At 33.0% G+C, this 27539-nt stretch overlaps 1 protein-coding gene across 5 annotated transcripts in view; it reads right to left on the bottom strand.

Annotated features, from left to right (window-relative positions):
• SOX5 (SRY (sex determining region Y)-box 5) overlaps nt 1-27539 on the bottom strand; it is an 894001-nt gene that overhangs the window by 521696 nt on the left and 344766 nt on the right. For 3 of the 5 annotated variants that reach the window (XM_012641046.1, XM_012641045.1, XM_012641044.1), the window contains exon 2: nt 6493-6724. In XM_012641046.1, coding sequence (XP_012496500.1) covers nt 6493-6723 — 231 coding nt within the window. In that variant the 5' untranslated portion in view covers nt 6724. Of the gene's footprint in view, nt 1-6492; nt 6725-27539 lie in introns of those variants that run through there. The other 2 variants (XM_012641047.1, XM_012641048.1) reach the window with 2 other exon arrangements.

Genomic DNA, 27539 nt, shown 5'->3' with positions numbered 1-27539 from the left:
CACAAAATCAGGAACATCATTCATGCAAGTCTCTAGCATTGTTTCTTAGAGTCCTTACTATTTCCACTATTTCAGCCAAATATTTCATCATTGTGCCCACTACAGTTAAGGTGGTCACCCAGATAAAGAAAGGAAACATTTAAAACTTCAATATCTAAAGCAGTTCTTTTTATCTGTATTAATAATAACATGAGGTACATATTTTACTAGCTTCATAGTATACTTTGTGTTCAGTATTGTCTTCCTTTTCTTAAACTTACTTTTTATTTTTAATGAGTTATTTCTGCTGGGAAAAAAATATTTATGATAAAAGAAAAACTATATCCCAATGTAAAATAAAGACGTTACATTAATGGTAATGGATCCAATGGGTATACATATATTTTTAATATCTAAACATCTAGTAATTGTTTTTGATGGAAACAATTTCAAGTTATTAATAATCTATTTTTGATCCCCACAAATGAGATACTTTTCAACTGTGAATCTCCTATATCAGAGTTCTAATATTTTATATTACATTATGGTGATTGTTGTGCTTATCTTACTTCTATATTACACAAAAAGCTACATGAGGGAAAAGACTGGTTCTTACTCATTTCCATGTCTCTGCTGGTAAGTATTCATTGTATATATTTGAACTGAATCTTCTGCAACATTGTCTATTAAATGAAAGCCATTAAATTCCATTAGACCAAATCTTATTTACGCAAATATATTCCCCCTTCCCATTAAGGCAGCATTAGAAGTTCTTACCTGTTCCTCTATCACTGTATAGTATTGTGCGGGATGCTAATAGTAGACCCTCATTAGGTATCCTGAACTATCTCTCAAGTCCCACATAGTACTTTTCTCATGTGAAGAGTATATTCATTAATTTCTCAAGGTTCAATTAACTTTACATTCAACAGTACTACTTCAAATACTATGGACATCATATGAATGAAAGTTTTCTCAACTTAACATTAGACTTCCCCTCCCACCACTGGATTGAATGGAATTGTATGGCAATAGAACAAAATGATCGATTGCACAACTTATCCAGTGGCTTTGATGGACACCAGCTGATTGTTTTTCACATATTCCCATTCTTGCTAGCCCTGGGGGTAATTTCCCAAAACAATGCAAGTATAAAGATCCAACCACTTACATTTAAACAGAAGCCTGGGATTATATTTAGATAAACAGCTTCATGTAGTATTCTGTGACAACATTTACAGAATAATGATTGTAACAATGTAATTTCATTGTATGATAAACATCAATTTACCATAAAAAACAAATACAAACTTGTCACCATTTTTACCTTGTTTCAATTGAATTGGCCTTTTTCAGATAAGGAAGGCTATCTCTTACAGAAACAACAGTGAAATCGGGTATGTGTGTGTAGAATTATACTGCCTACTCTCATAATTTTATACTGCCACACGGCACATATGGCTTCCAAGCTTACTTTATCTGAATCTTTCTGAATCTATTCTCCATGCTATTAAACCGAGCACATTCCACATCGTTCAAAAGTAATTACACTTTTGTCTAGAGTGTAGGAGACTGCTCTCCCTAAACAATGAAATTCTCATTATTAGAACTGGCACAATAACCACACTGGTTTAACAACAGTATGCATTATAGCATCACAATAACTTATGTTAAGTTTGATGTACAAAGGTAACTAGAAATTTAAAAGCTTATAAAAAGCACCATATAAAAATAGGAATCTTTACCATACCATAATTAAGGCCCTATTCTGTGACTTATTTTTAAGTAACACATGCATTTTTCTCTTTTCTCTCTTGTTAAATTTTCTGAACAGTATTTCACACATAACACTATCCTAGTCAAACATCGAAAACACATAACTGACTGTTAGATTGTAAGCAAATTTATATAAGAGGTATTTCAAGACACAGCTATAATATAGCAATTAAAATTATTTTGGGTAAATAAAGCATCCCAGGAGCTGACAGTGAGCCTGAACAAGTAAAAGCCTTTCTGTGTCATGTGCATTGAATGAATTCTTTCAGTGTTTAAGGCTGTATTTCATATATTAGATCCTTGCTATAATGACATACTGGAGTCTCAGCTGTATTTCCAACCTTTATAGAAGATCGACTTAAAAAGATACCTTTTTCTTCTTTTGATAGACTTCAGGAAGAAACTGACTCACTCTGAATGTTGTTCCACGATAATTAGTGTTTCTGTAATGTTTAGGCACATTAAGATATATCATATTATTAAGCTAAGATACCATATATCCATCGTTCTTTAACAATTCCAAGAAAATGTCATCACTATAAACAATAAATGAGACACTAATAACATCATACTTCGAAATCCGATGGATCTTTAAATGTTAAAAACACAAACACATATAGTATTTACTTCATAATAAAATTCAGCTATCTCTAGAGTGAGCAACTTAAATTATTTTTCAAAATAAAATATTACACTCTTCACTCAACACAAAAGTAGCTTAAAAAGTCAAAAGTTTGGCAGAGCTAGAATATGCTTTTTAGAAAAAAGAAAAAAGACAACTGATTATTCAGTAACCACAGGTGGTCAAGACTTCCATTTCACATCGCATTTGACACTGGAACAACAATCTAACCAACAGAAGTAGCATGCGACTAGACAGAAAATGAATGCCAACAGGGCCACCATAGAGTCCCCAGCTGCTCCTGATACTACTACTTGATTTCTCCTTGGACTGTCTCTATTTCCTTCTGGTATCCATGAATACTCATGTTAATTGACATGAGGCTGAATTCTGGATACTCCTTTCCATCATCAAATAAATCATCTATATCAGAACTATTATTAAAAACGAACCAGAAATTATAGTGATTCTTGCTTTTCTCTGAAACTCTGAAGTGACGGCCTCCAAATTCATGTTTAAAAAAAGCCCAGCAACAAAGCAGACAGGGGAGATTTGATCATCAGCAAGAATAAATTACCGAAATGTCTTTCCACTCGTGTCGGAATTAGACTTTCACATTGCTTTTAACTTTTTGAAGATTATATGGGAATCAAATTTTTCTATGAATTGCCTGGCAAGATTATGAGAGCTTCAAAGCAGGAACCAACAGAATCAGTCTTTTCCATAAACTTACAACAATCTGTCTCTTGATCTTATATTAATTAGAAATCTGAGAGTATTTTATGAAAATATATATATATATATATATATATATTAGTTAAGACAGTTCATCTGTAGTGCACTCTGAAAAGTGAGTACAATCTTCCAAGAATAAATGAACTTTTAATATTCATGCCAGTTACAGCTGTTTGGAAGTTGTTCTTAGTTAGGCACGTAATTTATTTCTCCAAATCATTAAGACAATAAACAGAATTTCAGAAAGGAGAAATTACATCCTTGTCTGTCTCAATTCTAAACCTTAACATGTGCATATCCTGAATCTGAATAAGGGATCCAGTCAAAGGCCATATATGGTATGCTCATGAACATGTGTGAAGAGCTTGGCATGACCAGAGTACTGGGTCCATAGTAGGATGTATTAGCAGAGGAGACTATAGCCATTGTTTGATGCTAGTCTATATAGAATTTTTTGCTAAGATAACAAGTTTGCAACTAAATCCTGTAAGCAACAGGACATAAATTAGTTTCAAAAGTTAAATAAACAATCCAAATCCTTTCTCAGGGAAACAAGACTAGTAGAAGTTAGAAGAAAGTTTGGAAAGAGAGGCTGAACATTTGAGATCATATAGGTGACTCTTCCAACAGTCTACTCAAGAGATGAAAAGCAGCTGGAATCAAGAAAAATATGAGGCAGAGACAAATTTAGAAACCAATTAACCATATAATTAAAGAAAATATAAGTGCTGGTGTCACTAAAACTAAGGTGAATCATTTGTATGTAAACTGTACTAACTTATGAATAGCTGATCTTAACCTTTTTAGGTTACAGATCCATTTGAGAATCTGATGGAAACCATAACACTACTCTGATATGCTCATTTATACAGAATTCTCCATTCATTTTTAGGAGATCTACAGACCCCAGTTAAGATCTTCTGCTTTAGATTGAGTTCTTTGAGGAAAGGGGATGTCTCTTATTCAAATCTATTTCCATAGTGTCTACAATAAAACATAGTACAAAGTAGGCAGTTCACAGTTTTTTAGTTAAACTGAATTCTGCATTAAAAATTGAATGGTTTTAGGCCGGGAGTGGTGGCTCACGCCTGTAATCCTAGCTCTCTGGGAGGCCGAGGCAGGCGGATTGTTTGAGCTCAGGAGTTCGAGACCAGCCTGAGCAAGAGTGAGACCCCATCTCTACTAAAAATAGAAAGAAATTAATTGGACAACTAAAAATATATAGAAAAAAAAATTAGCCGGGCATGGTGGCACATGCCTGTAGTCCCAGGTACTCGGGAGGCTGAGGCAGAAGGATTGCTTGAGCCCAGGAGTTTGAGGTTGCTGTGAGCTAGGATGACGCCATGGCACTCTAGCCCGGGCAACACAGTGAGACTCTGTCTCAAAAAAAAAAAAAAAAAAAAAAATGGAATGGTTTCATTTGTATTAACTACTGCATTCCAGCATCTCCTCATGTCACTAAATTATGTAATTTAATATACTTTTCTCATATCCAAACTTAAGTGTACTTAAAATAATTTCCCCTTTATCTTTTTGTTATTCTTTTATTCATAATCATTTATATTCCCCCTTCAAATACGTATGTTTGTGTTTATGGTGCTATCACAGGAAAACCAATCCAAGAAGTATTCTCAATTGGATACTCTCTGAGAGAAGGCAGTGGTCAAAATACTAAAAGGGAAAAGACATTTGCAGTGATGCAATGCCAAATAGAGTGTCTTTCTTTTCCTAGTTTTTAACTTTTTTGAGAGGAAGACAAAAAGTTTTATCATTGCCCATAACTAACTTGAACTCATAGAATAAAGAAGAGGGAGGAATGATGGGTGGTATGACTTCACTTGCCAAATGATAATCAGAGTATAAAATACACCTGTGCTCTTGTGAAGCAGCAGCATGCATAATGATATAAGCATGGACTTCAAAGACAGATTGCTTGGGTAAACTCTGGTTCTCCCACTTCTTTCCTGTGATCTGAGAAAGTTATTTAACCTCTTTGTGCCTCAGTTTTCCCATCTGTAAAATAGGATTAATAATAACACCTCACTGAATTACTGTGAAGGTTAAATGAGTTGTATTATTAAGACATGCTTAGAACATCATTTCTATATAAGTGCTACACACAGATTTGCTAAAACATTTTTCTTGGTGGAAAAATCTTGGCACACAGTAAAATGTCTAAAGAAATTTTGACCTATGAGGCCAAAATGTTGAATAGGAATATTTAAATTTAATGTGAAAAATCAAAGTATCATGTCTATTGCACAGTTATTAAAAGATATCTCATTCTTCTTGTTGATTTAATTCCACATACAGTAATTCAATAACATGAATAAATCGGCATATCTGAGCACTAAGTATATTGATGATATGTGATAATTTCCTGGAGAGAGAAAAAAAGATTTAACAGAATCAAAGCTGTTTTAAAGGTATGGGAATGTAAAATTAAACATTTTTGTTGGTATAATCAGGTTCAAATTAATACCACTGGCATCCTTGACATAGAAGAGGAGGAGAATTTACAAAAACGTGACATCTACCCAAGCAGCCACGTTGAAAAGGTGACAGTGGCTTTACTGAGAGCTAAGTGCCCTGCTACTTTGTTAACATGATGATCCTATGTATTTAAGTTGCTAAGAAGGACCAAAATGCCTTATTCATGTTTGTGTGTGCTATTTAAGCATCAGCCAAAGATGCTGTGCTGCCTTCTCTCCTCTTACCAATGAAGCCCAGTTTCCTAATCTTTTGCAGTGTTCCAGAGCTCAGATGAGCGGCCAGAGGAATTACCCTGAGTTGCATATTCTAGAACAGGAAGCAACTGGGAATTACTGAATTATCAAAACAACAGCGTGAATGTGATGGAGTTAGAAATGAGTGTAGTCATATTAGAAAATATAGTTTCTATGAAATATATTCTTCTACAAAATTCCAAGTACTGTATGGAATATTAGGATCTAATCTGGGCAAAGCAAAAAATGGAAAAACAATGATTTATCATGGTGGAATGTTCAAAATATGCTCATTGTAACTCTATCTGGAAAAACCTTTTATTAGAAAGTATATGACATCAAACTTTCACGCTAATTTTAAATATCTTACTTTAATATTATTCTTACATTTTGTATGGTTTTTTCCCCCTCTAATTAAATTACAAGCATCTCAAAAGCAGGAATTCTTGAAAAACAAAAACAAACAAACAAACAAAAAATCTTATCCTCCCTGTTGGAACAAATTTACTTATAAAGAACTCTAAGACGCCAGGAGTGAATCTTGTGTATGGTTAAGTAAATGATAATTATAAAGCAAAGGATGAAAGCCAAACTATTAGAGGAGTAGACTGGTCAAAAAGTGAGTGTAGGCACAATAGACTATGAGAAACCTACCATTGTATTGTGCTGAGAAGTGGGAGTCCTATGGCCACAAGTCTCTTGCGTCAGCAGAGAAACTGGCTGAAATTCCTCAGAGTGAGGTTTGTTGGGAAAACTCACATGCAAGGGAAGGTGAAAGGCTGGGAGCCCGTCACTCTCCTCTTCTTCCACTTTCTGTCTGCTTGTCACCATGGCTACCTCTCCATCTGCTTCCCCATACGGAGAGGCTGGTCGCTTGGAAGACATCCTGGAAGGAACAAAAGAGGAGAAAATAATGAAACCTCCACATAAATCCTTAATGCCGTCATTGTGTGGTTAGGGGCCATTGTAACAGAAATGCCTTTTTGTGCTAGCAGAGAGCAGGAAACCATCCAAATACCACTGCAAAGCACACACAATCAGAAACAATGGCCAAGCAGGTAGCAACAGAACAGTGCTTGTTTGTTGTGAGAATAATACACTAATATAGCACTCTCTTGTATTCTGGCTTCTTAAACAAGAGAATTCACCTAAGAACACTGCATAATGAAAAACCATTCCATTTTAAAAGAAAGAAAAATACCCATCTAGTTTTTCACTCTGATAGACTTTATTGAAGACAAAACATCTATGAATAGCAAATACTGTTGGCAGTTTAAAAGAAAACAACTAAAATTTCTTTCATCAAAAAATAAACCAAATAAATGATTGCCATTAAAACAAATTTGAATTTTTTAAAAGTAAGATGATTGTGAAATGTAGAAGTATTGGTTATAAGTAAATACTCAGAGCAACAGACAAAAAGTTTGATATTTGTTGAAAGCTTATTAAGGATTGAATAAATTTTACAATCACTGTTAATCTTGAAATATTTGAGAATTTTCTTTCCCTCACCTCCCCAAATCACCCAATTTTGGCATTTAGTTATAAGACCAAAGTTACAAAATAATAAAAAGGTTAGAATATAAAAACATTTCATTTCTATTTTCACAATTCTATGAATGACTTGGATATGAATAGTCCTCAGATGTATTTACTCCTTAGAATACTTAAATAAAAGAAAAAAATCCAAAGAGGGATTTTTTGATGAGCTAAAGCCTATATGAAAATGGGCTTAGATAAATGAACAAGAATAAAACGTTTTATGTGTACTTGAGTCTGGTTCAGAATATTATCAGAAGTTAAAACTATGTGGCAAATATTTTAAATAAAAAGTTCCTTTTCCTTTCATTAAAAGTTTTACATAGAAATGGAATTGAATTAAATGCTTAATTTAAAAAAAAACTCTCTTGTAATATTTATAATTTAATCTGACCTTGAAAAAGCTGTATTTTTTGTTCAACAAACAAAGAGTAATTTACAGAATCATTCATTCTTATTCTATTCCAGTGAGATGGGAGGCAGGAAAGTACTAATAACCATACCATTTCCTTCATATATATATGAAGGATATGAATATCCTTTATATGTTTATTTATTTATACATAAATAAATAACTGATTTTTAAATTTAAAATGTGTTCCCCAAAGAAATGCCTCTGATCATTGTTGAGTAATACTATTTTTAGTGTTAGAAGTTTCAAAAGAAAAATGTATTTAAGTATTGAAGGTACTCTGTTACAAAATAATAGGACAGTAGAAGGAAATAAGGGCTCTGGAATCAGACAAATATGGATTAAAATACTGATGCCGCCACTTACTAGCTGTGAGACTTAATTTCTCAGTCTTAATTTACTCATCTTTAAAGCTAGATATAATATCAACCTTACAAGTCTTTTTGAAAATGGACTGTATACCCTATGAAAAATAACTAGTATTTAAAACAGAGGCATCATTCAGTAAAGATAGCCCTTATTTATTTTACAAACTTTAAAACTACAGTGTGACCCACCCATCCTCAAAAAACAAAAACAAAAAAACTCCAACCTGAGGAAAGCAGATTGCCTTGTAAGAGTTTAACTGTAAAATCAACATAAAATGCAAAGTTTCCCAATAGAGAAATGCTCCCTGGCCAGCAATACTTAACAGTTAACAATCAAATGTATTAACAAGTGTTTTTTTAAAATGTTAATAGTAGGGGTGTTGATCAGCCAAACAAACAGATAAAGAAGAGGAAATATTAGCAGCTACCATGTGAGCACTGTCTAAAGCAGTAGACCTGGCCTTCACATTTTAAGTATTTTTAACTATTTCCAATCTCTTACCAAGGTCTATTCCAAGTATATTCTAAGTATGGAAAAAGATGTGAAAGGCTGGAGTTCAGAGAGTTAGAATAGTTCTAGTTTCATTGGCAAGACTGTGCAGATAACCAAATTGACATATTACTATAAATAATAACTCCTGAACACTAATTTAACTCCCACTGTTCTGATTCCATGTTCTGCAAGCAAACTTCTGATTCCCATATAAAGAATTTGCAAACAGAATAGACTTGAAATATTTAAGGTTTTTGTCAAGTGATTTATCAGAGTAAATTAATAGAGAACCTTTTAATTATTTCTTGGTTTCACATGTAGCTTGATGACAAGGAGATTATGCCTTTGTTATACAAACGCTAGTATTTGTGGTCTGTGTAGGCATTATCAGTCTTACTGGAATTAATATGTTGGTATTCTGATGTCTGCCTCAGCCTCATAATGCAGCCTCTTGGTGTCTGAAAACTCTAAGCAAGAGCCAGTCTCTAGGTTATCAAAGCAGAAAGCGAAATCAGCTGACCTTTCCTAAGTTAATATAATTCTATGACTTTTCTGTTGATTTTTACTAGTATTAATATCATTATGAATATCAATTATGAAAACTGAAAGTCCAAAAGTAGACATAAGATAGATAAGGTAGACAGATAAAATATTGATACTCTTTTCAAAACTTATGTTCCTTTCAGTATCTAAATTAACTTTATATATACCTGGGTAAGCATTCTCTCTGTGTAACATTCTATGGAGCAAAAGGTTTAGGGTCAAAAAATACTGAATATGAAAGAGTCATGGTTCCAGGAGTCAACTAATCCTAAAATATCATATATTTCATGTCTATTTCAATTCTACTGTCAGAGTGCTACAGAATGTTCTTAATGCATTGTATTTGAAAGTATTTTTAATATAATTCGGGTAACAAATTTCTTAAAGATTTGTTAAATTACAATAAAAATGATGATGATTATATATAAATAATAGGCTAAGTCAGAAAAAGTGAAATATGTAACAAATTACATAGAAAGCAATCAATCTGTTGGTCTTATTATCCATATTTATTATGACTCATAGTACTTCTAAAGATATCGATAACAAAATCACCAATAACAGTAGATTCCTGAGTTTTTGTTCATCTACCAAAGGGTTTCATCTTGGGCAGAGAAAAGTCTCCCTAATTTCATAGGCATTCAGAAGGCACCACAAATTTCCATACATTGTTCCTTACGCTACAGGGCTTACACCACCTGGCTGTGTTGCAGTGCAAGGGTACCTTAGAATAATTTGAGGATCTAGGCTGGTGTGTGCTTTTATGTATTCATTCAGAGATTATTTTTGTCATTCCTATGGTTAGGTGCTAGGCTTACCAATAAACAAAACTGAGACTTCAAAGAAATTGACATGAAAAAGACAAATATAATCCAGTGTGAAACTGCCTGGCAGAGCTATGATGACATAACAGTGGTCTTTAACTCAGTTTTGTGTGTGGTCAATAAAATCTTTTCAAAGAACTGACATTTAATCCCAGGGCAAGAAGGAATCTTCCAAATCCACAACTATTTGCTGACCATCTACTACATGTAAGACACTCATCTATGGGAATGAAAAATGTAATTCATGGCCTCTGCTTAAAGAAACTTATGAACTGGTTGAGAAGATTTTAAAAAAAAGGAGATACAATAATGAAAAGTGACAGTTCAGTCTAAGGGCCAAATCACATTATAGCCAAGCACCTGAAGGCTTCATGAGGGCCAGAGGATTCTTGAATGCTTCACAAAATGGTTGACTAGTGGCTTTTAAGGGAAAAGAAGAACAAATGAAAGCCTTGGGATAAATGGAGAGGGAATTTCACATAGGAAGTAATGGTAAAAGCAAAGATGTAGAAATACTTCTAGAAAGTGTAATATCAAGCTTACTTAGGAAAAGGAGGAGATTGAAGAATGATGGATCAAATCCCAACTCTAGTCTGTAACACTCCTGGATTTACTAAGTTACATGAACAAAATAGTAAGCAACATCCTCCCTTGTAGGAGCAACTTGGTTTTATAAGGAGTTGCCTTTCCTTTACTTTCCCCTTAGCTTTCTGCACAATCAGGCTACTCTGGTCAATATGTGATAGTAATTTTAAAACTACTGTGGTCTTTTGCTATTGGCTGAAGGCTCTCCATGTGCACTATAAACACTCTGCAAGGAGGATATCCCCCAAATGTGTTCAGACATGTATAGCAAATTTAAAGACATTGCAAAGGGTGTGAGACTGCAACAGAAAACTAAACAGTGGCTCTCAACCTTTGGCTGTACATTGGAATTACCTGGAGAGGTTTTAAAAATGTGGATGCCTGGGTCTCACCCCTAGAAATTCTGATGTTATTGGTTCTGGAGGGCAGACTGGGTATTAGAATTTTTTAAAGCCCTCCAGTGATTCTAATATGCAGTTAATGTTGCAAACCATTTGTGGTTGTCAGAGTAACATCCCCTTAACCAGGGTGTCTGTGTGCTAATACCTTACATGGCAAAAAGGACTGTGCAGGTGGGATTAAGAATCGTAAAATACCGAGATTTTTCTGAATATTTTTGGTGGGTCTAAAGTAATAACAAAGATCCTTCCAAGAGGGGGAGGCAGAAGAGTCAGAGACAGGGAGAGAGTGGACAATACTATCCCATTGGCTTTGAAGATGGAGGATGAGGCCATGAGCTGAGGAAGTAGACGGCCTCTAGAAGCTAGAAAAGGCAAAGAAACGGAGTCTCCCTTAGATACTCCAGAAGGAATGGAGCCTTGCCACACCTTGATTTTCATACTTCTGACCTCCAAAACTGTAAAAGAATACATTTATATTGTTTAAGCTACTAAATGTGTGATAATATGTTACAGCAGTAAATGGAAACTATTAAATAATATACCATTGATTTCAACACATTGCTTTCACAGTTGGCATTTTCTCAATCTAAAATCCTCCTATTCCAGATATATACTTGCCTTGTTTCCTCTCTTCATTCAGTTGTTTTGCTCAAATTTTATTTCCTCAGTCAGGCCTTCTTCCTTCATTACTCTTCCTAAACCTGAACCTCATCCCTTTTTTACTCCTTACTCTGTTTTCTTCACAGCCTTTATCACCTGACATATTTTATACGTATTTCTTTGTTTATTATCTGCTCTCCCACTCTAATACACAATCCAAGTAAACATACTTTATTATTGTTCATAGCTACTTGCCCTACTTAGAACACTTCCTGAACATAATCTTTCAATAAATATCTGTTAAATGAATAGCTACCAACTAAAATCAGCAACCCTCTGACTATACTATCGTTATGGATAGCTGCAAGATCTAATCTTACAAATAATTATGCTTGGAATATGTCTTAGTACTATCAGAAAAAAGGAAATCCAGTTCAGTAATAACACTATCCTTCTTTTTAATAATTTCAATGTAAAGAAATTGGTAAGCCCTGTTTAATTATATTTTTAAAGAACTTGTGAAAAATATTATAGTTCTATTTAAAATGTGTAAGTAAAAGACTATAAAAAGTTAAGAAACTTTACAAAAAAACTCTACATAGTTAATTATTAATAGACCGATTACTAAGATATCACCTACTTATTGCTTTAAATTTTAAAAAACTCTGCTTAGGATATGTTCTTTGTTATAATTATTCTTGAAAATGACATGTGCAAAGTCAAAGGAATTCTGTATATGGTACAAAGTCAAAGGATTCTGTATATGGTACAATATAAAATGGAAGACTCAGAATAGGGATTGCTTTCCTTATATAGTAGTCTCCTTTTAGGTTTCTTTCTTTCTCTATTTTAACCTTTGGCTAGATAATCCAGAGATAAAGTAAAGTCCTAGGAAGCAGTGCCTTCTACTGGTAATTCTTTTGAAAGATAATATTATTTACCTAAGGCTTGCATTTATATATTAAAATTACAAAAAATAAATATCTAAAAACAGCAAACTCAAACTGTAGTTCTTCTAGATAGCCTTGCCTTCTTATACCACCATGGCTGAAACAACTTTGCCCAACTTCAAACAAAATCAGCCACTTCTGTGAGTAGCCCATATGAAACAATAACATTATATAACCTGTATCCTTTATTCCATTGTTTATTTTTTTTCTCTTTATTAGTGTATGCACTAAAACTACAATACAAGCACCTGGAACAAAAAGTATCATTTTTAATTTCTTGAATTCCCATGACATGTAACATGTCTTTCACTTAGTAAGATTCTGTAAGTACACATCCATTTTTGACCACTTCACTTTATGTTGCCTAGATTAATGCTAAAAATATGACTGTATGATAAAGATCTCTCCAAACTCCTGTGCATTTTTCCACAAATATTCTAATCCTCTATGCTAAATGAGATACGATTAATTATCTGGCTACACAATTCCTAGCACATAGTTGGCACTCAATGTGGTTTTTTCTATGAATAAATTAATGCATTGAAAGAGTCTCTATTTCGTGCCAGGCAAATTATTTTTATGTTATGAAGAAAGCACACAACTTAGATATAACAACCCTTAAGATTTACTTTTAAGGAAGTTACAGTTTAGATGGAAATAGAGGACATATACCCACTCATCCATTCATCCACTAGTGGAAAAATACTTAGTGAAGGATACCATGTGCCAGGTAGATGGCAACATAATTAATAAATCAAGAAAGAAGGAGGACTTTATATATATATGAGTATAATGGGACATAGATAATAGAGAGATGATGTCTCACTAAAATAATCAGAGAATGCTTCCTGAAAAATACAAGAATTCAACAGGGTAATGAGGAATGAATTAGACATAGAGGGAAGAAGCTCCCAAACAGGAGAAATGAGATTCATTCATCAAAGCAATTTACAGAATGATCTAGGACAGTGAGTAGAATGGTTTGGTTAACGGAGTAGATTTTAGGAGTAAATGTAGGTAAAGATAAAAGGTAAGGACCAGATTATAGAGATTCTGGTTAAAGTCTTACCAACTTTGAATAGTTACACCAAAATGAAAAAATTTATACTGAAGGCAGAGGAGAACTGATGACAGTTTGTGAGCAACAGAGTAACACAATAAAAATATTAGTTTAGGAAGAAAAATTTGCAGAAATTGGTAACTGATAGAAGGTTGAAGGTTAGAACTAAAGATGAGGTATTAGTGGGTGAGATAAATTCAAAGATAAAGATATTACTTGACTGTATAATTTAGGGAACAATAGTGCTAATAAGAGAAACATATACGTTAGAAAGAAGGCCAATTTGAAAGAAAATATGGACTTCGATTTTAGAAAGAAGTCTTTGTTGGTGGCAGAATTTTAAAAAAGAACTACAGATAATAGATAATCAGAAAATGCAGGACTTCTATGGAAGTAACTAATGTAGTGAATGTAGTCTTTTAAACACAAGAAAAGAGTTAAGCGATAATTGTAATTATTTCTAACTAATTTCCTCTAAAATATTCTGAGTCAGTATTATCATTATTCTTATTTTAGAAAAGAGAAAACTAAGTTATAGAGTGGTTAAATGTCTTTTGGTACACTACCTGGTCATTGCACTATACCACAGAGTAGCTCAAGAATAGAATTATCTCTTCAAGAGAAAAATCGTAAGAAAATAGAGTGGGGACTGGGGAGTCCCTAAATTTTGCAGTCCATCCACCATTAAAAGACCAGTGGACAAAGAGGATGGAGCAAAGAAGACAGGTGAGGTGAGGTTAAAGTGGTAAGAGAAGAATCATAATTACTCTTGTAACAGTTGTACAACACTAAACATTCTGAATACGAACTTCTAAACTCTAGACCACGACATTTATTTAACTTAATGATTTTCATTTATTGCTCTCCCAAATACTCATTTTTTATGTTCATTCCCTCATGTTAAGTTTTAAGCATAGCAGAACACAATTGAAAACAACTGAAAATATTTAAAAGGATGAACCTTCTTCAGGGAACAACGAATATGGATATGCAAAATAAAATAAAAATTGGCAATCCAAAGAGGAGACTGTATTTCTGGAAGTTATATGCCTTACGTTTTTCTAGTAGCAAGACTTATTTGATCAGGACATTTACGTTTATTTGTCTGGTTCCTTTTGTGAGAACACTAATCGACATTAGAAATTAAACTTTACTGTATATTAACGATTTTTTTACAATAGAATGTTACTTATCTGAGGAATCAAAACAGATCTTAAGCTTGAATGGAAAAATTTTACTTCAAATAAATGAAACAACCAACACTTCTACTTGACATATAAACAGAATTACACAAAGTTAGCATGTCACTTTATCAAAGAAAAGCATATCAGTTTCATAATTATTATCTATGAATTTCAATTACAATTATTAGTATCTTATGGTCATGCTTTCCTTTTCCCTCGTACATGTTTTGAACATCTTTATTTTCCTAAGGTAAGAGTTAGCTTTGTGTTTACTCTGTAAGCATTCCGTGTAAATTTTATAACCAAGTCTGTCATATATAATATTCAGAAGTCTTTCAAATAGAAAATTTATTTATGTTAAACATGCAGTCTTTCAAACTTTTACACCATTTTTCTTCTCTTTTCTCTAAATCCTCTTTGCCATCAGTTTCTGATATAAAACATGCCAATCTCCATACTCCTCTACCCATTGTTTCCCACATACAAAGACCTCATTCATTATATTGTTATTTAGAGGCACGAACAAGTTCATCAGGTCCTGGCATAAGATGTAAACGGAAGTAGAAACACAGTTTTCATACAAACATAAAAACAGACAACACAGAGCAATAAATAAGACCGAACTTCTTTGTAATCCTTACTATATATTTCACCAGAGTAGGGATCAACAAAACTTACCATCACATGTACATACAAAAGCAAAAATAGTTTCGAGCTACAGCTACTTATGAATAAATTATTATTGTTTTGAAAGATAATCTGAGTTTATGCAAAATATTTTATTATACATCACAAAAGTTTAAACTGTATCTAAAACTGTGTCATTTGACAATGTTTGGTCACCAACAACTTTTAAAGGGACATTTTGCAAAGCTGTTCCCTAAGTTTATCCTGTTACGTGTTTAGTTTCTGAGATGTTCTCTGCATTGAGATCAAGCACTTCATTCTACTGTTCCTTCCTTCTGACATGAATGGCACCAGTTTTATGGTCTTCACCACGTTTTTGCCCTTCTTTTTGCTAGCATCACTGCTCTTACCAAAGAGCTTCACTCAGCTTCTTCCATTCCAGCAAAGTCAGAGATGGAAGACAGAATAAAAAGAGGAAAAAAAAAAAAAATGAAAAGGTAGAGGGTTCCCCCAGGAAAGGGTGAAAATGAAAAGGAAAAAAATGTGAAATTAAGGATAGATAAGGAAGATCAGATGGCAATATGTGGATGGTTTTGTATCTGGGTTCTCTGCTGTGTTCCCTTGGTCTATGTCACTATTTTTGTGCCATGCCAGATCCCTGTCTCTCACCGCTCACAAAAATTAACTTAAGATGGATAACAGATGTAAATCTAAGACATGAAACCATAAGACTTCTAGAAGAAAATGTTGGAAAAACTCTTCTAGATATTGGCCTAAACAAAGAATTTATGAAGAAGAACCTAAAGGCAATCACAGCAACAATAAAAATAAATAAATGGGACTTAATTAAATTAAAAAGCTTCTGCACAGCCAAGGAAAAAATCAACAGAGCAAACAAACAACCTACAGAATGGGAGAAAATAGTCACATGCCATACATACGATAAAGGGCTAATAATCAGAATCTACAAAGAATTTAAGCAAATCAGCAAGAAAAAAAATCAAACAACCCTATTAAAAAGTGGGCAAAAGACATGAACAGAAGCTTTTCAAAAAAAGATAGACTAATGGCCAAGAAGCATGTGAAAAAATGCTCAACATCACTAATCATCAGAGAAAGGCAAATAAAAACCACAATGAGATATCACCTAACCCCAGTGAGAATGACTTTTATCAAAAAGTCCCAAAGCAACCGATGCAGGCGTGGATGCAGATATAAAAGAATAGTTACACACTGTTGGTGAGATTGCAAACTAGTTCAACCTTTATGGAAAGTAGTATGGAGATTCCTCAAAGAACTAAAAGTAGACCTACCATTTGATCCAGCAATCCCACTACTGGGTATTTACCCAAAGGAAAAAAAAGTCATTTTATCAAAAAGACACTTGCACTCAAACATTTATAGCAGCAAAATTCACAATCGCACAGATGTGGAAACAACCCAAGTGCCCATCAATACATAAATGGATTAATAAAATGTGGTATATGTAATACCATGGAGTACTACTCAACCATAAAAAAATGGTGAACTAATACCTTTTGTAGCAACCTGGATGGAAATAGAGACCATCTTCCTAAGTGAAGTACTGCAAGAACGGAAAAACAAACACTACATGTGCTCGCCATTAAATTGGAACCAAATGATCAATATTCGTGTAATATGGTAGTAAAATTTAACAAAAATCAAGCAGGTGGGCAGGGGGAGGATGAGATGGATAAATTCACTCCTACAATGCACACTATCTGGGTGATGGACACACTTATAACATTGACTCAAACTGTACAAAAGTAATTCATGTACCTAAAATGTATGCCCATATTATCCTGAAATAAATAAATAAAATGGAAATATATACTGGGGGGAAAAGAAAATAAATAAATAAATTTTTTTTTTAGAACAAGATAAATAAGGAAAGACTCAGAAATAGTATCTGAAAGAAATGTGTGTTTCTTTATTAGCTGGACACAGGTTATTTCAGAGGTTCTTGAATTAATATATCTAAAGTAAATAATAGAATTAACTTTAAAATGTCCCTTTTTGTTTTGTTTTGTTTTCTTTTCTAAACAAGCAAGATAACTATTTAAAAATAGTTTATGGCAGCAAAATTTCATCCTACAATGATTTAGATTTCAAAATTCAACTCTTTCTTTGCTGCTGTTTTCTCTTACTGTTTCACTAATAATTGTAAATCACTAAACTTTTGCTCCAAAATTAGACTGTCTTATTGGCTGAAGACTACCCAGAAAATTTTCTAATAAGAAGATTGCTTAATTATGAGTAATGTAATAGCTAGGCTATAAAGCTAAAATTAACTCAAACAAGTATATCTGCCAGCTAAAATGTCTTATCTTTATGTTTTATGTTATTTTAAAATTAATTCACACTTGTGCCTAAAACAGTAGCATTCCTGATAAATAAAAAGGTAGAAAGAATATTTAATTAAACTCTACTGGAATAATTCTATTAATATAATGTTCTAATACTTAGAAAAAATATTAGAGTTCATTATGATAAATCTGACAAGACTGAAGGAAAACTAGTTGAGGAGAACTTGTATAACTCCTAAATACAAAGTCACTTTCCTAAAGAAAAGAGCTAGTAAAAATGTTTTAAAAGAATTCTGCATTGTTTTGAAAGAAATTATCAAAACTTTTCTCATGGTTTATAAGAAAGAATATGGCAATAAGTACTTTCTACTTAGAAAACAGCCTAACTTCACCATTATTTAAACCATTAAAAATTGTAATAATTTTATTTCCTTACCTCAAAAAGCAGAAACATTTATACTTGAGTTATTAAACATCTGATTATAGAATCTCTCTAATCATCAAATATACTAAATTTAAAAAACCAAGTCATCTTGAAGATAACATAATAGAAATGATTAAGACTTAAATGTTGTAGAGAAATTTAAGTTGTAGGTAAACTGACCAAATGCATGAGTTTGGGAGAAAACAATGCAAGTCCATAAATAACAATGTGCTGTGAATTATTTTATTCATGTATTGTTATACATTTGTCATTAATCACAAACAGAAAAAAAGTTTAACCTTTAGCTATCTACAGGTTTAAAAAGTCAAAGTCCTTTTGTTCTAATTATCTATCCATTACTTGGAATAATCTAGCACTAAGATCTGTGATTCTAGAATTTATTATTTATAGTTAGAGAGGGTATACTTTTTAAGGAAATAAAAAGCTTTTTCCATTTGAGCATGGGTTTTGCCTTTCTGACAGCTCTAAGTCCACAGGATGTGGAGGGATGATTTAAATTTTACATCAAAATTGTGACTGCACTAGACTTTTTCCCCTTCTCAAGGGAGGCATTGTTCTTGCCTTTCCATAACCAGGCGTGACAGCGCCAGACTGGAGTCATACGGCTGGTCTCTGAGTCAGCGTGAAAGTGCTCACCTCCTGAGTTTCCCCAGATGCTCGGCTCCTCGTGTGTCTGAAAGCTGAGCACAGAGTAGCCACATACCCCATTTCTGGGACAGACAGAGGATTGGAAGGAAGAATCTAGGGATCAGTAAAAACTCTCTCTCGTAATACATGTTGTAAAAAATATTTTATTAATAATATAAAGTACCAAAAATACAAAAAAGCTCTCAAGCCCTGTATTTAATGTTAGTATCATTTTTTTCTGACCCAAAAGTTCAGAAAATTGATTAACAAATTGATTAACAAGTAATTGTATGCTTTTGGGTTAAGGAAATAAAGTGTTAAAATCAGAAGCCTTCTGGATTTTTCTGAAACGTGATTGCCACACGTATAAATTTCAGGCTATAGAAAGCAAGATAGACACTGAAAGAATATTATATGAAATGTTTATTCTCAAAATCTAATAAGATATCTTTTAAAACTATCTGTAGAATCCCTGCAACAGGGACAATCTTTTCTGCTCTCTATTAGAACAACTGCTAATGTAAAAGGAATTAATTCAGTTTATATTGTTCTATCCTTGAATGAATCTGTCAGGGAAGTTTTAAAGCTATCTGTATCTTGTGTCAATATGCAACCATGTGTGTCTGGGGAAGGGGGTGCGGGGGGGTAGAAAAAGGGAGAAAAACAGGAAGAAGAAGAAATAAAGGAAGAGGAGAAGGAGGAAGAGGAAGAGAGAGAAAATGTACTATCTAATGATATGTTAATGGTACTAGTATTCTTTCTTTTTTTATGCAACCTCTCTATTAAGGATTGGACCACACCACCTTAATTTAAACATAATCTGATTCTAACAACTTTCATTGACTATATAATTCAAAACTATTTGGTTGAAACTTTTGAGTATATTAAAGGAAAAAATAAAGTAGCAGCAAAAACTCCTTCCAGTTGGTTAACCCATGAAAAGGAAACCTAAATGATATGTAATTCCTAAATATTACTACTACAGTGAGTAGTACTAATCTCTTAATAATGCCAGTCAATTTTTTATGGTATCCTCATCAGAATATATTAATGTCTACACATATTCACAAGTGCATGTGTATATGGGCACTTTTATAATAACTTATAAAAAGAGTTCACCATATTCATCATAATCATAGTGAAAGAAGATGGATTTTTTTATGAACATCACTGATTAGGTGAGGTGCATATGCAAAAAAATTAGTTTTGAGTAAGAAAAAATATCTATTTAGGATTAATGATATTGAGCCCTCTGTAAAAATATCATTTCACTTGTTTTAATCACTTGGTCATTTTGACCCTTTCAGGACTTCATAGTTCTGTAATGTCAGAAATGCAAATAGGAAATAAAATTTTATTTTCCAAAATAATATCTTTAAGTACTCATTTTGAGCCTCCTTCCCTGTCTCCTTATCCGGGCTTGCTCTTAAAGTACCCACCTCCACTTGTGCTCTCTCCCTCCCCACATTACCAAGTCTAAATAAATACCAAATTGTTCCATAATCAAAAGTGACTTATTCTTAGCATGGTGTATGTCTTGAAATAAAATCTGTGGCATGTTTAATTTATTTAAGATCTAACAATGATGACAAAAATAATTAAGTAACCAGTCTAGTTTTAACTTCTTTTGTTTTCAAAGGTCATTGTGAAATCAAGCAAGTTAAGCTGTCTAAAGCAAACCTCTAGAGAATGTTTTCCCCTCTAGCAGAAATGAGCAAGGAGGCTCACAGCTAAAAGGAATACTGAACATCAGCATCAGATTTGTTGAGAACTGTCTAAGGAGTCCAGTGAAGAGCAACATTATGACCCCCTACCCTCTTTGGAATCCAAATAACCCCAACAAAGAGTAGTTTATACATTGCTAAATTCTAGTCAATTTAGGGGGATCACTTTTTCTTTCCACGCCCCATGTAGACTTCATTGCAGCCTGTTTCTACAGCAGCTGTTGTAAAATGTACAAAGTAGAAAATATTTGTTGTATTCAAAACAGACAGCAAAGAACATATACACAGTGCACAAATCTTTCTAGAACAACAGCTTCTGGTATGAGAGATGGGCATACTAGACAAATATAAACTTTCTCAACTTCACAGCAAAAATGAAGAATTTGTCATCATAATCATGAAAAGTCCAAAAGTAAGGGTGCGGTGCCAAAGACGATGAGCATCTATCAACCCAAACTCCGAAACAGCGGGATGCAGCTATGGTTGATGTTATAAGAATACTGAGCCTCTTCATTGGCTCCTTTCATGCCAAAGCTCCTTTGCTTGGATGAATATGAATTAAATCCATAAGCTTTCATATTTTTCTAGCTTGACCTCTAAACTCATTTTATGTCTTAACTGTTTATCTTCTTTCCCCATTAATCTTTCTGGTTTTAGCACATTCCCTGTTGTTTTTATAAAAAAAGTTTAAAAGCATGGTTCATACTGCCACCGTGGACAAGTTAAGAATGTTAGCTCTTTTCTATAAATGGGTAAGAACAGTTCGGTAGTAACTGAAAGGCTACCGGTTTCCTGCCCGTGAAATAAAAATTTAAAGGATAATGGCATATTCTGTAGAGAAGAAAATCATCAAACTGTTGCAAAGGTATGACAAGTATAAACACACAAAAAGATCTCACTATAAGGTTTGCACTAGTTTTCAAACAGGGCTAACAGTAATGTCACTATTAAGTTCATATTTGTTTACATTTTAAAAGTATGTCATATAGATAAACCTTTTGAAATAAATAGCTTTTGTACATGCTTTCTCTTTTCAATTGGTTCTAAGGCTTAGCATACACAATGTAGCTATTTTCTAAAATACTGTCACTATAATAGAAATATCTAATTTGAGATTATAATTTTAGATGGTGATATAAGTGAGTTCATTTCTATTGTTTGTTAAAACATAGCTGATAAGAAATTTTACTGTTTAACACAATCAATTTACCCATATCACCATGAAATCTGTCAGTACAAAAATTAAAAATCTTAAAGGTGTTCACTTCACAAATCTGTAAAAGAAAAAGTATTTAAACAAAAGCAAAACCTGCAAGCTGGAATCTTGAACTTCGATATGGTATTTATCATTTACCATTTTATAGGTACTCTGTCTGCCATCTTTTCTGCTGTTCTCTACTGTTTTCCCCAAAGCTTAACAAAGGCCCAGCTGTATAAACCAGTCCTGTCAAAGAACATAGTTAAGGGATGGATAAAACAGGGAGGGGTGTCTAACATGCTGACCACTGTCTGAGCTTACGAGGATAAAGAAGCCTTGATGGAGAAAAGTAATCATCCATTCCTGTTTTCTTTTTTTTTAACCTCATTACCACATGCTAGAACATTTTTTTTCCACTACCCAAACACCCCCATTCCTAACCCCCACAACTGAAAGGACTTTGTGTTCCAAAAGAGACTGAATTCTCCCCAACCTCTCCTTCCCTCCTCTTTTTTTTTCTTTTGTTATTGTTGTTGTTTTTTGTTTTTTTGTTGCTGGCAAGCTTATGGAGGCATGATCACTTAAAGACTTCTTAAAATACTAGTTTTCTCTCCATGACACCATCCACACACAGTTCTCTGAAATCATTTTTAATGGATATATTAAACTTGCTTTGGATTCCTTTTTACCAAAATATTATCAACAGTTTTTGATTTCAAGATAGTTATTTATGCTAGAGTCTAGAAAATGATACATTACTTTAAAAAATAGTAAAGCATATATAATTAAGGTCGAATAGTGCTGAAATCTAGGGTATATATCTTACATTTTAAAGAATGTGTTTCTCGTAGAATACGTATTTCAAATGGAGCTGGCTAAGTGCACACTCAGACTGTGTAGCAACTGTGAGATGATTCTGAAATTTAAAGGAAAGTTTAGGCTGAGTTAATTAATCCTTTCAAAATCCTAGTTCTCATGTGTCCAAAAACATCAAACCATGGGGAAGATTTTCCAGAGATTTAAATACGCATTTCCTATTTTCAAGTTTGTCATTCTTGCACACTATGTTGACATTATTTATAAAGGAATGAAGCCAAATCCCCACAAAGATAGCTACCATAACCACACTGGTTAAAGAGTCAGCGAAACATATTAAATACCCAGGGAAATCCCTGGGCAAGAGCCACCAGACCTATATGGAGAGAGCTGTATCATCTGTAAAGTTAGTTCTATTTCAGGATGTCCTTTGAGGTTGGGACAAATATTTGAACATTATTAAATCCTCTATTTATCCAAAGACTGCTGCAGCTGCAGTGCAAGGCTTCTTCACACTGTCCTGTCAGTGACCTAAAGGGATTATCCTTTTTTAGATGGGGCAAAATGTGATTCCTTCTCCAATCTGTGTACTTTTCTATTCAACATGAAATGTATATTTATAATACAAAACATAGTCTCCTTGGAGTAAACTATTAACCATAGTTGCTTTAGAGTCTACCTCTTCCCACATCGATGGCTGGTGTAGGTACAATAGCCACAGCTGCTCATATTCCAACTTGCTTCATGTGGTAGTCTACTTTCAGAAATAATTGAGTAATTACCCTCTGATATTTGGCTTTTATGAAACAAACTGAACATTCCAAAATGTATCGAAAATAATACCTGCCAATGTCATATTCAAATCATAATACAGAAGTTAAATACAGAGGGAAAAAAATATATATTCCATTGCAAAAGAAAGCAACATTTAAAAACTCACTTCTTTACCATCATGAACTTCTCACCTTGCCTTTCCTGAAAATACTTAACTGCCCAGAAATATATGTAGATAATCTATACAATATTTAAAAAACCCAGCAATATATTATTTTGAAAAATAAAACTGAATTACTAAAGATAGCACCATTCAGTGACATCTTAAGAAATACTAATTAAAATGATTATTAAATATAAACTAAATTTCCTCAACTTAAATACATTTCCCAAAGAGAATATTTGTTTATACTGAAGCATGTCTCTTTTACATAAATGAGTATCAGAATCTTAAATCTGCTTAAACTTGGTGTGTTTTCTTCCATCTCTTTGCATTCTTGCTGTTTTTTTTTTATTTTTTTTTATTTCAGCATATTATGGAGGTACAGATGTTTACGTTACATATGTTGCCCTTGCTCCTCCCTTCCCCTCTAAGTCCAAGTTTCAAATATGTCCATTTTCAGGTGGTGCACATTGCACTCTTTGTGTATGCATATACCCGTCCCCTCCTCCCTCATTCTTGCTGTTTTAAATGACTTGCTAATACAAACCTATAATGATTCAAATCTCTCTGGAAATGTGTTTTAAAAGAATATGTACCTTTTGTTCTTTATGTTTCCTTTCAAAGAGCAGTAAGAACAACAGTATTGTGAGAGAAAACTAAAGATATTTTCTAGGACATATCTATACACTTTAGTTTCAGAGAGGTATGAATGACTCTCACTAATTAATTATGCATTGATATGTACCAGTCACTGTGCTAGATGCTTTATATGTATTATTTCTGGTCATCAAAACAACTCTCTATTGAACAATAGACATAAATGTAAGAGCTGAAACTATATACCACTTAGAAGGAAACACAGAAGTATATCTTCATAACTTGGATTAGGCAATGGTTTGTTAGATTCAGTGCCAAAAATGCAGGTGAAAAAGAAAAAAACTAGATAAATTAGACTTCATCAAAATTGAAAACTTCTGTGCTGAATATGATAATAACAAGAAAGTGAAAAGACAATCCAAAGAATAGAAGAACATATTTTCAAATCGTGTATCTGCTAAGGGACTTATATACAGAATATATAAACTTTAGAATTCTGAAAGTCTCATACACACACACACACACACACACACAAACTATTGTACAACTCTTACAATAAAAAGAGAAATAATCCATTTTAAAAATGGGCAAAGGAACCAAATAGACATTTCTCCAAAGAAGATATACGAATGGTCGATAAGCACATAAGAAGATGCTCAAAATCATTAGTAATTAAGGAAATACAAACCAAAACCACAATTAGAAGCCATTTCAAATCCACTAGAGTGGATACAAAAAAGACAGACAATAACAAATGTTGGAGAAGATGTGGAGAAATTTGAACCAACAAAGATTACTGTTAAGAATATAAAATTATGCAGCCACTTCAGAAAACAGTTTGCAGTTTCTAAAGAGTAAAACCCAGCAATTCCCCTCCTAGGTAAATACCCAAGAGAAATGAAAACATATGTACATGAAAAAATTTGTACACAAAGGTGCACAATAGCGCTATTCATAATAGCCAAAAAAGTAGAAACAACCCAAATATCCATCAAACGATGAATGGAAAAACAAAATGTGACATATCCATATAATGGAATATTATTTGATAATAAAAAGTAATAAAGTACTGATAGATGCTAGAGCATAGATGAACCTTGAAAACATTTTGCTAAGTGAAAGAAGCCATTCACAAAAGACTATATATTGTATGATGCCGTTTATATGAAATGTCCAGGATAGGCGAATTAATATATTGAGAAAGTAGATTGGTGGTTGTCCAGGGTCGCAGGCATGTGTGTGGGGGAAGGAGGATGGGAAATAACTGCTAATGGGCACAAGATGTCCTTTAGAGTGATGAAAATATTCAAAAAAATTAGATTGTGGTGATGGTTGCACAATTCTGAATATACTCAAAACCACTGAACTGTACACTAAATGGGTAAATTTTATGGTATGTGAATTATATTTTAATAAAGCAATATATTTTTTAAAAACTACAAAATAGACATTATCGCCTCCATTTTTCCTATAGAGACTGGCTCAGATATGTTACATAAGTTAATAAAAATCTCAGTCAGAAAGTGGCCAAACTAGAATTTGGGGCTATACCTGCTCCAAATATTATCACATTTTCATTAATAATTACAATTCAAATAAAACTGACATTTCCCCAAAGAAGCAGAAATATATTTTCCCATTTCTACACGTTATTTGAATGCAAGCTTTTACTGAAACTGTTATTAGACCCACGCTAGGTAAATGTTTCTTTTTCTTCTCCTGTTTTTTTTTTTCTTAAGTTCTTTTATTTTTATGAAGCACCCTCTGTGCAACATCATCTTCTTACACCTATGATAAGCAAATATTTGATGATTTATCTAAAAGAAAACACTGTATAGATTTATAATCCATTCCTAATACTTACATATAGCAGACAATATCCTGTTCCCCCATATGCTCCCAATGGTAGATTATCAATTTTTATTATGATTCTTACTAATTTCTTCATTTGAATGTTTAGAAAAGATAATATGGGTTATCTTACTATCCAGTTGTTCAGTCTCAAGCTGTTTGTTCCAGCTTTTCATTCTTATTAACGAAGGTAAAGTTATGGGAAGGTAACTTAACCTTCAGTTTATCAGAGGAAACTTATCAAGTAATCACAGCCTTTGTAAATAATTTCTGGAATAATCTCCACAATAATTATTATTAGCTGTTAATCTGTGTTTCTTCCATTTCCAGAGCTCCATATCAATTCATTTTATATGAAATCAACTATTGTTGGTAGCAGTCTTACAAACATTTTTTAAAATATTTCAGAGGGGAAGCAAAATGGATAAGCCAACTGTTTTAAAATTTTTTCATAGTAGTTTGTTTACAAATACATTTCCACCATTATAAAAGTAGAACACAAACCTCAATTATTAATATCCCATGATATGTTCCATGATGTTTTTCACTTATGATAGTAGTTTGAATTAATTTAGGGTAATTCGAATAGGCTTAATTAAATAGATATTGATTTGCCAAGACACATAACTTTAAACCAATTAAGAACTCAGGATTTCCTTGAGGTACATCTTCCTACAAGTGTTTCAATTTTTATTCCCTTAAAAATAATTTAAACTCTATCATGGTAGAGGAGAAAAAATGAATTAGAGGGAAGAGAAATAGACATTTGGGTGATAACAACAATAACTACAAAATATGTAAATGTGAGTAGTAAACCAAAAGAGTTTATTGATTCCCAGGGACCCAGATATTAAAAATATTAATTACTATTCTCATTACTAATTAAATGAATTGTTTTTAAAACCTATGCTAGTAGTTCACATTTATTCATTTTTATCTCCCTTCAAATTTTGCTTAACTTTTGTGCCGCAGTAAGTAAGCTACTTGCAAATTCTAGATTTAAATACAAAATCTCATATTTCAGGCCTTTATATCCATTAAGGAAACCCATCTAATAAACTTTTAACCATATGAAACTTTTTAACCAAAATTAAATTGAGTTTATTATTGGACTGTAAACTCTTTCAGACATAATATTATTCATTTTTCAATCTAATGTAAGATCTAACATAGAGCATAAAAAACCAAAGTAGAGGCATGAAGGTAATATTTAAGAGCGTGAGCTATGATTAGACAAACGTGGTCAGGGTCTTAGCTATGCTCTTTCCTAGCCCTGTGACCTTGCCTATGTTACCTAACCTCTTTGTTTGCCCATTATAGGAAATATAAACAGTACATTACTTATGCATTTCGAGGGAAGTAAATGAGTACATATAAAAGCATGTAGCACTGTACTAAACACTGCACATACTTAATAAATGCTATATATTATTATTGTTATTATTTGAAATTTAATTGAATCTCATTTAAACCACTCAGATGTAAAGCACAGTTAAGGTTAGGATACAACGCAATCTAATTAGCTATGAGAAGCCATCTGTGTTTAATATAGTTGGACCTTTCAAAAAAAGTCAAGAGCTATTTTAATATTTC

Source organism: Propithecus coquereli, unplaced genomic scaffold (genome assembly GCF_000956105.1).
Source record: "Propithecus coquereli isolate 6110/MARCELLA unplaced genomic scaffold, Pcoq_1.0 Scaffold16, whole genome shotgun sequence".
NCBI lineage: Eukaryota > Metazoa > Chordata > Mammalia > Primates > Indriidae > Propithecus > Propithecus coquereli.
This window is presented reverse-complemented; position numbering and strand designations above follow the sequence as displayed.